The sequence below is a fragment of the Nanorana parkeri genome, unplaced genomic scaffold (assembly GCF_000935625.1).
Source record: "Nanorana parkeri isolate BGI_ZX_2015 unplaced genomic scaffold, ASM93562v1 scaffold957, whole genome shotgun sequence".
Taxonomy (NCBI): Eukaryota; Metazoa; Chordata; class Amphibia; order Anura; family Dicroglossidae; genus Nanorana; species Nanorana parkeri.
In genome coordinates this window covers 314,872-328,976 of record NW_017307225.1, presented here as the reverse complement: position 1 = coordinate 328,976, position 14,105 = coordinate 314,872, and the positions used below count along the sequence as shown (strand labels likewise).

Sequence of the window (14,105 nt, the reverse complement as noted above, 5' to 3'; positions counted from 1 at the left end):
ATATATATATATATATATATATATACACACACACACACTTTTGTTTTGTTTTACAGCTGAGAAATATTACTCCTTTACCTCAGATTATAAGGAATACTGTGTGGCTTCACTTGATTGAAGGTGTATATCAACTTCTGTGCTGCTCTTTGCTGCTGAATTTCCTTTATAGTATGAATCAGAAGTATTAAGGGATATTAGTCTTTCTGTAAGTATAAACCTACAACTAGCCTCACATAAACATAGAATTCTTTGCAATTGCTGGAAAACCTTCGTCTAGCCTGATAGGAATAATTTAACATAATAAAGACCCCCATTTTGAAAGCAAACCAACAAAGTGATAAGCTGACGATCAGTGTTATGTGGAAATATTTTGAGCTGTTAGTACTTAGTTAGTACACCAATTTTGCACATTACGTTTACTCAACATACAGATAAAGCTTTAAAACATATTTAAGGTGAGCTCCATTCAATAAGGAAAGCTTAGTTTGGCATGGTTGTAAGCAATTTGAATCACAAGCTTTTACATCACTTTGGAAATCCAGTGATCAGACCTCTCCTGCAAATTATTCTACTGCTGTAGGTATTTAAAAGGTAAATTATACTGTTGCACCTTCCATAATTGGACAGAACAATTAAGTACCCCACCTGCAAGAACCTGACACTTTAATTATGGTATTCTGAAAGGGGAAGAAGACCCAAGAGTCTACAACGAGGATGTCATAACACTGTGTTCTTCACAAAAAAAAGCCAGCAGGTAATTCAACAAACGACTACATGCCTAAAACAGAAATATCAGTTTTGGCTAGAATGGCAGCACAATAAATAGTACTGTGGTGTTTGTGAATGTAAAGCTGAGACTGATGTTTATTAAGTAGAGCCATATTCCTATTGTAAGGAATCCTTAATGTTCATATGACGCAAAACACAAATATAAGGGTTTCTTATATTTGGAGTTGCCAAAGTTGACATGTCCTTTAGTTGTTTGTGAATACCTCCACTCTCACAAGAAAATTATGAAGGTGTTACTCTAGTTCATTAGGACTCACAAGTTACTTGTGGTTACAAAATATAGATGTACTTTTCTGCAGATACTTTAACCAGTGAAAAAGAGAAGTCCACATACATTCCCTGTCATATAGAAACAACAAGGAGCACTAGGAATTCCACTGCTTTACTAAAGCATTTACTACTCTGCAAAAAACATGGAGCAGAAACACATTACATACACATATACTCAAGTCTTGCCCTATGTAATAACAGAGAACTGAACTACAGATTTCCTATTTTATAAATTCTTAACAATATGGCCAATACAAGGAAGTCAACGTAAAATGGATATTTCAGCACTACATGGATGCCAATGGGTGGAATTACCCACAAAAGCCTTTTATCTCTTGGGGCCACATGATTGAAGTCTCCCTATTAGAGTCCTTGGTTATGACTTTCTGAAGAAGAAATAAAAAAAGCTAGTAAGGCTGTCCTACTTCCTACTAATGAAGTCCATACTTCATTTTCCATCATGTAATATAAAAATACATTACGATTAATTTTTGGGAGCTGACCGTTACTATGTAGAAAAGGCTTTGCTGTTTAAATCTCCAAGATTTAAAGAAGACTGTGGGTGATCTAAAGACTCCTGTGTGGCAGGATTCAAATCCAGTGTCCATGTGATGCAGTCGAATAAATAAATAAAAGATATATTCTACCTTGTTTGAGTCAGCCAAATTATCCTTCATATGTGCCTCACACTCCCCCCCTCCCATACACTGCAGTTCACAGTGGGAGGGTCTCATTAGCACATTCAGTTCTGCCAATCCAGAAAGCAGTGTGCAGGGCTGGGTGTGACCAGCTGATAAGAAAAAAAGCTACACGCTGATAAATTAGCAGTGAAAATGCTGATAACAACACCCTATGCAACTTCTTCCAACTTCACTGTAGTGCAAGCAGACATAGCTTACATGAGGAACTAAACTGATCTGAATTTAGCAGCAATGCAGCGGAGTTGTCTCAGCATACAAGGAAGCTGCATGAGGTGGACTTTACTAGAAGGAGGACTAATGGAAAAAGAATCTAGTGGGAAAAAAAATATCAGTCTTGGGTGGACTTAACCTTTAAAGAAAGTGGCCAAGACCACTTATTATTTATTACAGGTATCTATATAGTGCTGACAATTTATGCAGTGCTTTACATAGCACATTCAATTCACATCAGTCCCTGCCCTCAAGGAGCTTACAATCTAAGGTCCCTTTCACACATGTATACAGGAACCGTTTAGAGAGGAGCCAATGAACTTTACAATATGTCTTTGGAGTGTGGAGAGAAACCGGAGTAACCGGAGGAAACCCACACAAGCACAGGGAGAACATACAAACTCCTTGCAGATAGTGACCAGGATTTGAACCAGGGATCCTGAGAGCTGCAAGGTAGAAGTGCTAACCACGAAAAATTGGGAGATATGTCCCCTAGTGCAGCGCTACCACTGAGGTGAGGGTAAGCGAATGTGGGTTGCGGTACTTGGTGTGCAGCTCCTAAGTGCGGACCGGGGTGTCCGACGTTTGCTAATTAGAAAAAAACAAGAAATACAGAAGCGCCACTACCAAGTGGTGGCTTGGCAAAAACAAATAAGGGAATAGGACTTACCAGGGAGTAGGTACTAGCGCGTTATCAGCGACGAGGTGTGGATGGATGGGGAGTCCACGGTTGCCGAGGATGGTGGGCACTCAAAGTGGTGTGGAAAATGTTGGTGCTGAGAAGGATTCAGTGTCAGTGGGAATCTAGGTCAGATGTTTTAGGGAACCGGGTGGGTGAATGTTGTGAAGGACTGACCGTCTGAAAGGTGCTGGCTGTTAGGAGAGGCCAGTGGATGTGTGGCTGAATACTAAGTGCGGGGGGGGGCGCGGGGTCTGTGGCCCCTACTGTCGAACGGTTAATGCTGGCAGGCAGAGAAGGCCCGGGAGACGCCGGTGGTTGAGAAGATTGCCTGGAGGTGGATGCTGAGGACGGGGTGAGCCACTGAGAGGAGTGGGACTACAACGCTCGAGGGCATGAGCAGGGAGCCCGGAACAGCGAGCGGTGTGTCTGTGGGGTAAAGCGGGTGAGAGCGAGTGGCGGAGATAAGGAGTGACAGTGTCCAAACTGGCTACGCGTTTCGAAGAGCTGGTCTTCTTTTTCAAGCCAAAGAGTGAGATGACAGATGGCGGGACAAAGGCCGGTTTTTGAATATGAGAAAGGTGGGTGGAATTGTTGAAAGGGGCGGGGATATGGGGCGGAGTGGAGCTGGAGTGACGTGGAAGACGGCGAGTGTGAGAATGGGGGAACCAAGTGTGTGAAAACAATGTGTAAGCACGGTAGTGATAGAGGGAACAAAAGGAAGATGGCAAAATGACAAATTAATTAAGTCTGATTGAGTGGGTGGGGGAATATGAGTAGGAACTTATTGGTGGGGTGAACGGATGAAAGGGGTTGTGGGGGAGAAAAATTCAGGGGGGGGAGGGAAAGAGGAAGGGTTTACAACAGGGTGTTCATTTCCAGTTCTTCATTAAGGCCATGGGGGGAAAGTGTGTTTAATTTGTAAATCCAGTATGTTTCCTGTTTGCACAGGAGGTGGAATATTTCAGGAGGGGGGAGTTTGGCAGGAATCTGCTCAATTGCAAAAACTTTTAGGTGCTCAGTGTACTTCTGATGTTTCAGGAGAAAGTGGCGTGGGACACTATGTTCCGTGCACCCCTTTTCGATGAACCTCCTGTGCTCTCCTATGCGTTTATGGAGGGGTCGGATGGTGCGACCTATGTAGAGGATGTTGCAGGAACATTGTAGGCCGTAGATTACATGGTCGTGGGCACATGTGATGAATTGTGAGATGGGGTATTTGGCGCTAGAGCTGTCTTGGAAAGAGGACTGGCCGTGAGAGATGAACTGAAAGGTGAGACATTGGCGTTTCTTACATTTGTGGACACCAATTCTCTTGCTGAAAGTTAGTCTCTGCGTTTGTTCGGGTTCATGGGTGGACTGTTTGCTGGGGGCCACTATATTTTTGATGCTCCGAGTTTTTTTGAAAATTACGGAGGTTTTGGGTGGTAATAGAGGACCCAGCGTGGGGTCACAGAGTAATAGATGCCAGTTTTTCTTGAGGATGGCTTCAATGGCCTTATACCTACTATTGAATGGGGTGATGAAACGGACCAGGTTGGTGGACTGGCGCTCGCTTTTTCTGTTGTTGTTGTCTCTTGGTGTTGGGGTGTTAGTGATGAAGTGGTCACGGGCTTTATTGATGAGGTTCTTGGGGTAACCTTTTTCCACAAATGTGTCCTTCGGTACTTTACTTTGTAGAATGTAGTCTTTTTTGCTTGTGCAATTTTTGTTGATCCTACAGAACTGCCCTTTTGGGACATTACGCTTCCAGAGAGGGTGGTGGCAACTTTTGTAGTGAAGATAGGAGTTGCCGGCAGTGGGTTTGAAGTGTGTTTTTGTGATTATTTCGGTGTTAAGGTGGGTAAATTCAAGGTCTAAAAACACCAGAAGAGATTTGTCTGTGACGTGTGTGAAACTGAGTCCTGAGGGGTTGGAATTACAATGTTTGACGAAGTCATTGATGGTGTCAAGTGGACCGTCCCAAATGATGTTGACATCATCAATGTAACGTCCGTAAAAAATCAGGTGTCGGGCAAAGGGATTATTGTGCCAGATGTGGTGTTCCTCCCAGAATCCCATAGTAAGGTTGGCATAACTGGGGGCACAGTTAGCCCCCATAGCTGTGCCTTGGATCAGGAGGTAAAAATCCTCTAGAAAGGTGAAATAGTTATGCTCGAGGGTAAACTTGGTGGAATTGAGGATGAATTGGGTTTGTTTGTAATGGAGCTCAGGTTCTCGGGACAGGTAATGTTGTAAGGCCTGGAGTCCTACTTCATGGGGGATGGCGGTGTAGAGTGAGCAAACGTCAAGGGAGAACCAATGAAATGTGGGTTCCCTTCCTATCTTAGAGACTCCGGACATTTAATCGAAACACTACAATATTATTCTTGGGAACCCACATTTCATTGGGTCTCGCTTGACGTTTGCTCACTCTACACCTCCATCCCCCTAGTATTCAGGCACACATCCACTGGCCTCTCCTAACAGCCAGCACCTTTCAGACGGTCAGTCCTTCACAACATTCACCCACCCAGTTCCCTAAAACATCTGACCTAGATTCCCACTGACACTGAATCCTTCTCAGCACCAACATTTTCCACACCACTTTGAGTGCCCACCATCCTCAGCAACCCTGGACTCCCCATCCATCCACACCTCGTCGCTGATAACGCGCTTGTACCTACTCCCTGGTAAGTCCTATTCCCTTATTTGTTTTTGCCAAGCCACCACTTGGTAGTGGCGCTTCTGTATTTCTTGTTTTTTTCTAAGAAGTGCTAACCATAACACCACTGTGCTGCCCACTTTATTACTAAAAGCACCCTAAAATACACAAACTAATCACCTTAGTCTAAACTTACCCTGAGACAAAGCTGCAATACAGTGTCACCATGGAAAACCTTCTGCCATGTCTGTACCACCTCAGGAAGAAAGGATTTCACTATAAAGATTTCTCCGGGATCCAGAACATCATGCTCTGACCATGTGCACACTACTTTTAAAGCCCTACGTAGACCTCCATCCATTTTCTCAGGAGTAAGAACCTGGAGCATTGCTGCCATCCCTCTTTGTGACCAGGAAGACATACTATTATCCAGACTGGATGGAGAACTTTCGTCCAGTTTATAGACAGTGACTTCTTCTCCAGCTAGAAAAAATATCAGATTTTTAATTGTACAAGCATTTTCTAACATTTTTTCAGTTCTTTACATTCCTATGTTGCTTAACTGTTTACAGACTAATGTAGAACTATTCATAGACATTAGATTTTCATAGGGTGAAGCACCAATCAAATGCTCAGACACAGGGGCGGACTGGGCCGGGTGGCAATTGCCCCCCGGGCCTCTCCGATGCCGTGACGAACGGCCCCTTGATCCATGGAGCCCCCCACTGACCACCAAGCCAAAGTAGGGCGACATAGTTTTTAAAATATATTATCCGGGGGCATTTTATCCCCGGGTACATAAAATAAACCTTTTTTTTTATATTCACCTGATCCCTGCATCCAACAAAAGCGCAGCCTCCCGTCTCCACACGTTGGTAGAATCTGCATACAGCGTGTGCTGGTTACTACTTAAACCGGATCGCTGTGTGCAGCTTCTGAGAAGATACGCTATTAGCGTAGCGGGAGCGGTGCAAAATGTGCAGCCGACTTCCTCGCTATGCTAATAGCGTATCTTCTCAGAAACTGCACACAGCGCACCGGTTTAAGTAGTAACCAGCACGCTCTGTATGCAGCTTCTAACAGTGTGGGGAGACGGGAGGCTGCGCTTGTCAGTGGATCCAGGGATCAGGTGAGTATTAAAAAAATAAAGTTGGTTTATTTTATGTTCCCGGAGACATAGCTTGTCTGGGGATGGTCTCCTCAACCCGGGGACTGTCCATGGAAACTGGGGATGAATGTAGGGCTGCAACAACTAATCGACTAAGTCGTACCTCCTCCCCGCCTCACACTTGCCGCTGCCAGACCCGCCCGACTGCATCCACGCTCCACACGCCACACCTCCACCCCGCCTCACCCTTGCTGCTGCCAGACCCGCCAGCCCGTATCCACGCTCCACACGCTGCACCTCCTCCCCGCCTCACGCGCACCGCCCACATCCACGATCGGCACAGGAACGCGGGGAGAAGAAGTAAGGTGGAGCAGGCGTGAGGGGATGACAGCCGCGGACAAACAGGCCCGATCTCAGAAGCAAGTTGCTGGAAGACTGCTCAGGTAAGCCCGCACTTTCCCACACTTGGTGCTCTATAATGTATTGCTGGGATAGTGGGATTTGTAGTCCTCTATAGCTGATGGTACATTGTGCTGTATATTATACCATCAGCTATAGAGGACTACAAATCCCAGCAATACATTATACGCTGTATGTATAATGTACTATTGCTGGCATTTGTTGTATTCCTATATAACTGGTGGTATTCTGCATTGCGCTGTATAGAGGACTACAAATCCCAGCAATAATACATTATACAGCGCAATGCAGAATACCATCAGCTATAGAGGACTACAACAAAACCCAGCAATGCATTATACAGCTCAATGCAGAATACCACCAGCTATAATGTACTATTGCTGGGATTTGTAATCCTCTATAGCTGATGGTATTCTGCATTGCACTGTATAACGTACTATTGCTGGGATTTGTAGTCCTCTATAGCTGATGGTATTCTGCATTGCACTGTATAACCTACTATTGCTGGGATTTGTAGTCCTCTATAGCCAGTGCCATTCTGCATTGATTGCTGTATAATTTTTCACTATAATTTTTCACATTTCACTATATTGCACACCACACTTTTTTTTCCTTACTACCACCGCTCCAAGCTTGCTCCTGTGATGGACTACAATCTCAATACAAACTAGTAGTCCATCCCTGGAGCCATTTGTTTTTTTTTGTTTAATATATTTTTATTACGCTTCAATTTAACATAATTTATACAATATTAAATACAAAACCCACAGATACATCATACAACAACCACTCCCATAAAATCTTACCAAATCTCCATCCCCTTTTTCCATCCCGATTAACCGGTTAATTGAACTTAATAATCGGTTATTTAACCGATTATTAATCGATTTTGAAAATAATCGTTAGCTGCAGCTCTAGATGAATGGCCACCATACACCAGGGATCCCCCACTAACCACTAGGAATCCCCCACTAACCACCAGGGAGCCTCCACTGGCCACCACAGAGCCCCCACTAACCACCAGGGAGCCCCCACTGGCCACAGTGGAGCCCCCACTACCCACCTGGGAGCCTGAGAGACAACACTTATTATTAGGGAGCCCCCACTGGCCACCACAGATCCCACACTGACCAGCAGAGAGCCCGCACTGACCCCCTGACAGTCCGCATTGGCCACCTGAGAGCCTAATTAGGGAGCCACCTCTGCTGCACACACAAGCACCTATGAAACTCTCTGGACCCCTGGTGAGAGCCCGCACAGCCCACCTGAGACCCTGGAGACGTCAGGCGGAGAACCCAGACCAACAGAGTATGTAGCTTCATATTATTCTGCATTGCTGTAATATGTATTGCTGGGATTTGTAGTCCTCTATAGCTGATGGTATTCTGCATTGCTGTATAATGGTATTGCTAGGAATTGTAGTTCTCTATAGCCAATGCCATTCTGCAATGCCGTACAATGTATTTCTGAGTTAGTGGCAGAACTACCAGGGTCACAGCATTCATGCACGCGCACATCCCTGACGAGGCATCCCTCCACTACCTGTGTGCTTTACATTTCCTAAACCGATAGATACATTCACACTACTGTTACATGGATGGCAAAAGTGGCAGACAGGGGCGGGGAGAAGGCGGGAAAGAGGCAGAGTGGGAGGGGGGCCAAGTTGCTGCACCATGGGCCTCTAGGTTGTACTTGTCCCCTGGGCTAAAAGTTGCTAGTCAGCCACTGATCAGACAACAGACAGAACTGACAGGTCTCAGAACCTCCTGCACCTAGTAATGACTGTAGTGAGAAAAAAGACAGACTGAAAGCTTGTTTCCCTTTGTCTGGCACATAAAACTAATAAACATGGCAACAAATCAAGCAAGCAAGGTTAAATCACAAATTGAGTACAAAAGCATTATTATGTTCTATTTACTTATATAAATACATGCAAAATGAATATACTATATGTCTGGTCAGTAAAACACTGACTACAGCTGTAAATGCACATGCTACAGAAGCAAAAAGAAAAGTAGGCTTATGGATTAACTGAACAATAGCAATGAGATTTCAAGAGGTTGCCATTAACACGCCAGTGGAACTACGCAGATCTCCAATTAAGTTATTTGTGTGGTCCAATTAACCACACAAATATCTAACAAGCAGATACAACAAAGGATTAAAGATCAAGGCATATAGATTCTAAAAATATACTCTGTACCGCTGAACTATTCAATATAATACATTTGTGAATAAAGCACTGTGTCGTAAAAGTAGCTCACCAAATAGATGTACTGGGGTAAAAGGTATGGTCTGTGCAAGTCTCATTAGGTTGTTTCTTTCGACCGCTGAAAGAGAAACAAAAACACAGCTGAATGTGCATTTTAGAGCTTTATCAACAAAACAAAAGAATATCGCAAGTCTTCTAATTACCATTTAATATTACTTATTCACACTAGTACAAATTCTGCCTTATACAGTTTGATTGTTTTAGTTTACTTCCCAACATAAGAGTAAATATAAAAGTAAAAGCTCATTTGCATTCAGCACATTGTAATTTTGAGCTCTGGGTGAACAAAAAACTTCCCTTAATTAATACAATAATACATTCAAGAACTGTAGCACCTGTTCACAAGATGGGTATTTCCACCATGGAGGATTGTTATATGTAAACATATTATTTTAAAAATTAAAGGGGTATTTGTGAATAGTACTGGTGTTTGAAGGGGGCAAACTGGATAACTGCAGGAGCTCATCACCAGATGGTGTTCTCAGCTGTCGCCTCTAATATATTTAGCAGTGCTCACTGTCTAATGGGATAGGAAACATCACACATTTGGGAGCTTATTCTCTTGATTGTGTTTCACATGTGGTTTACCAGAAGCATCAGTAGCCGTGGAGGCCATCTTTAAAAGGCCTGAATTTTTGTAAAGATTTAAAGAGGTATTCCTTGTGTTTAGACATTTCCTTCTGCCTCTTGAGCTCATCCTTGTGTTCAGTTCTGGCTGTGGACTGCACATAACTTCAGAACTGTAGCAATTCCTTGACAAAACAGGGGAGTGTGAAGAAACTATTTAGTAAGATGCTAAAGTGTGTTTTATCAGCTGGGTATCACCGATAATGGGGTTGACACACAAAAGCCAATAGGCTGTTTACGTTGCTAGGGAATTTTCCCTTAGCTTAGTTAATGTGATGAAATTCACTAAGCTAAGGGAAAGAATACCCAATCGCCTGTAAAGAAAATAATGTATATATATGGAAGACTACGATCTTGTTCTGCTGATACAGCCTGTCAGCAGAAGGCTGTAAAATAGTGCACTGGAGTTTCTCTTTAAGAAAATGTAAAGTTTTCCATTCTGGGGTGGAATCCATTCTTACTGAAATATATAGATTTCACTTTTCATGATAACCTCTCTTTAACCTGTTGCCTCAAGCAGTAAGGTTCCAGCAAACCAGCAGTAAGCCTGGTAATCCCCTTAGTGCCATCAAGTCAAGCTAAGTCTTGAAGACATATGTTAACTTGGCACAGGAGATTTAGCAGAAAACTTCTAGCAACATAACTTTTCTCCTTCCTTTGACTTACCTGAGTAATGATTGTTTAAATCTTGAGAGGCTTTTAAAGAAGTAGACATTTCTGTAATAAAATGGATAAAAAGTCATTGTAATGGACTCATAATTTATGTATTGATTTACAGTGATAATGCCCTAGTGCTGTCCTCAGCAGCAAATGAATAACTAACATTTCCAAGACAGAGACGGAGCATTAAAATTAGCTTTTTCGTGTCAATTTTACCATCTGTAATATTCCATTATCTCAGCAGCACTGGCAACAGAATTATGCTTTTGCATCCATTGTGTCCCTTCACTTCCCCTGTAACATAATGGTGTCAGAGCAGTTTTTGCAATTAGCAATGGTAGATAATAAAATAATTCAACATGTGGGCATTGTATGCACCTCCCAGTTTTCTGAAATGATTACGGCCATTCAGTGGTAAACACGTTCATGTATGACATATTACTTCTTTAAAGAAGATGTCATTTTTTTTAGAAGTAAATAAAACAGAAAAATAAAAGTAGAGAGAAGAATAATTGATTTGCAAAAAAACAGGAAAACATGATTATAAGGACAGGCTGAAAATACCTCCCAGCTTCCAAATGTTCCTCCTTTAGAAGAATACCTCTTCATACACATATGAAGAGGTATTCTTCTATACACAGTTTGTATACTCAATTCTCGTTCTCAAACAATTCATCCCCACACAGCTACTTCCTCATGTATCACTTTCCCCTCCTCTTTTAGATTGTAAGCACCCAGGGGCAGGGCCCTCCTTACCATCTTGTCTTGAATTGTATTGTGATTGTAATGTCTTCCTTATATTGTAAAGCGCTGCGCTGTTGGCGCTATATAAATACTATGTATTAATAATAATAATACTGTTCTTTTTGAATATACATAAGGGCGTAATCATACCTATCAAAGTCTATGCCATAACTACAGGGCCTGACGGCTTAGGCAAACACTTGCTTAAAAATACTCCTGAGCATGGCAACATAATAATTTATCCTGGCAGCAATAACCTTTGATAAAGTGGAATGAAATTCCTCAAGCATATGTTCCAGGCAGGTTTTAAAACAACTGGTACAACACCATCATTCAGTTCAGATACAGGCTTAGGGAGCAGAAGCAATAACTATTGCATCCAATAAGATTTCAACTTTCATACTTTAACCTGAACAAAAAGATAAGGCATGAAATCTAGTTGGTTGCCATGGAAAACAACTCTGTACTTTTTCCCTTCAGTTTTTTTTTTTTTAAATCACTCTCATTGATGAGTATACTCTGGCTTAAGCTTCCACTGATGATGTATTTTGCGAAGCACATATAACTGGCTTTCTTATTATATTCAATGCAGTGCAGAATCCCTGAAGCATCATTTTTTTGTTGTGTTGGTGAAAATGGCAAATGATGGTTAAACTGCACAGGAGTCTGAACAACAGGTGATGGTCCTACAAAGCAACACAATATTATATGCCTGTAGACATAACTAGTTGGTCAGGTTATCAAATCATTGAACTATCGTATTTGGAACAAAAATGCATAAACATTCATGCTCATATTTCCAGAATGGGTGGAAAAAGCAAACTTTGGCAATCAATTCTTTCCTTGAGATCAGACTGACACAGGGAGGCTGTTGATGCAGTAGAGTTTCATTTCTCAACTTCATTGAAAGTCTCTCACAAAGCCAGTGTTTACTAAGTTTCCCCTAAAGTTGGTCATATCACCTTGATGTGGGTTTATTTATTACTGGTACCCCCTAATAGTGTGTGAATGTTTTCCAAACAATCCATTATGCTGTTAAAAAGAGATTTGTCATAGGAATAGCCCTAAACTGCTGCATATATTAAAAAAAGGCGCCTAGAGGTACTTGCATATACCTGCAGCAGCCTCTCAAACTCTCCTGTCATGATTGAATGATGGAGCCTTCTGACAGGCAAAGCTTTGGAACTTTCAGATAATGTTGAAATTTAGTGATGGGCTACAAGGATTGAGTGGGGGAAGGGCCTTACTTCTCAGAATGGGCGACACTGGGTTGCAGGATGGCATAGGGGGCTAATGCAGCAATGTGCAGGCACCTCTAGTTACCTGAACTCCAGGGGCGGACTGGGCCGGGGGGCAGGGTGGCAATTGCCCCCTGGGCTAAAAGTTGCCAGTCAGCCCCTGCTGAACTCTATACCTTCATGACAAAATCTCTTTAAGCCAAACCTGTCACTTCGAGAAATGCTAGTTGTAGACCTGCATCTAAATATATACTAGTTCTCATGCATGGGCTTCAATATTTTTCAAGTCTATGATCCGGATCAAGTATGCAGATCAGGAAAGTAAAAAGTCCTTATCTGCATATAACCCCAATTCCAAAAAAGTTGGGATGATGTGTAAAATCTACATAGAAACAGAATGCAATGATTTGCACAGCTCATAACCCCATATTTTATTCACAATAGAAAATAGAAAATATATAAAATGTTTAAACCATTTTAAGAAAAAAAATAAGGTCATTTTGAAATTGATGGCAGCAACACGTCTCAAAAAGGTTGTGATAGGGCCATGTTTACCATGCTAAAGCATCCTTTTCCTTTTAAAAATACTCTATAAGCATATGGAAACTGAGGAGACCAGTTGCTGGAGTTTTGGGAGAGGAATGTTGTCCCATTCTTGTCTGATATAGGATTCTAACTGCTCAACAGTTCTGGGTCTACTTTGTCGTTTTTTTCGTTTCAAGATGTGCCAAATATTTTCAATTGGTGAAAGATCTGGACTGCAGGCAGTCTAGATAAGCAACTAGACTCATCTACTATGAAGCCATGCTGTTGTCATAGATGCAGTATGCGGTTTAGCATTGTCCTGAAGAAATATGCAGACCTTCCCTGAAAAAGACGTTGTTTGGATGGGAGCATATGCTGGTTTTAAACCTGGATATGTATTTCAGCATTGATGGTGCCTTTCCAGATGTGTAAGCTGACCATTCCATACCCACTAATGTACCCCCATACCATCAGAGATGCAGGCTTTTGAACAAAGCTCAGGAAGCGCAGGAAGGTCCCTTTCCTTTTTAGTCTGGAGGTCGCGGTGCCCATGGTTACCAAAAAGAATGTCAGATTTCGATTCATCTGACCACAGAACAGTTTGCCACATTGCAAAGACCATTTTATAATGAGTTTTGGCCCAGAGAAGACCATGGGTCTGGATCATGTTCAGATATGGCATCTTCTTTGCATGATAAAGCTTTAACTTCCATTTTTGTATGGCACGGCAAACTGTGTTAACAGACAGTGATTTTTGGAAATATTCCTGAACCCATGCAGTGATGTTCACTGCATGGGATGTTCACTTTAATGAGAGGAAGCTCAGTGTCCCCAATCTTTCTATAAGAGCAGCCAGATTTTCTCATCACTTTGGAATTGTACAGAGAAGCTCCAAAAGCCAGATAAACAGAGACAGATAAAATATAGGATGTTTATAACAAATATTTTAGATATGCTGTGTGAACACATAACAAATATATAGCGGGGGTTTTCTCGAATTTGTCTGCAAAACTAAAAATATACTTTAAGGTAATAAGGGTTAAGTATGGCCTCTTCCACTTACCATCTTTAGATGAGCAATATCACTCTCCATGTTTTTAACATGGCAAGTTTATTTAATGGATACATTTTCATTTTCAATATATCTTATATATGAATGTTCAATGTATCTGTTGAATACCTGTTAATATAGTACACAGACTTCAATATTCAAACTTT

General features: G+C 42.0%; 1 protein-coding gene across 1 annotated transcript in view; it reads right to left on the bottom strand.

Moving 5' to 3' along the window:
* Positions 1-14,105, bottom strand: part of TRPM6 (transient receptor potential cation channel subfamily M member 6) — a 148,253-nt gene that overhangs the window by 14,657 nt on the left and 119,491 nt on the right. Inside the window, exons 32-35 of the mRNA XM_018566528.1 lie at positions 10,387-10,437; positions 9,086-9,151; positions 5,490-5,776; positions 79-161 (exon numbers count right to left, since the gene is read on the bottom strand). Coding sequence (XP_018422030.1) covers positions 79-161; positions 5,490-5,776; positions 9,086-9,151; positions 10,387-10,437 — 487 coding nt within the window. The remainder of the gene's footprint in view (positions 1-78; positions 162-5,489; positions 5,777-9,085; positions 9,152-10,386; positions 10,438-14,105) is intronic.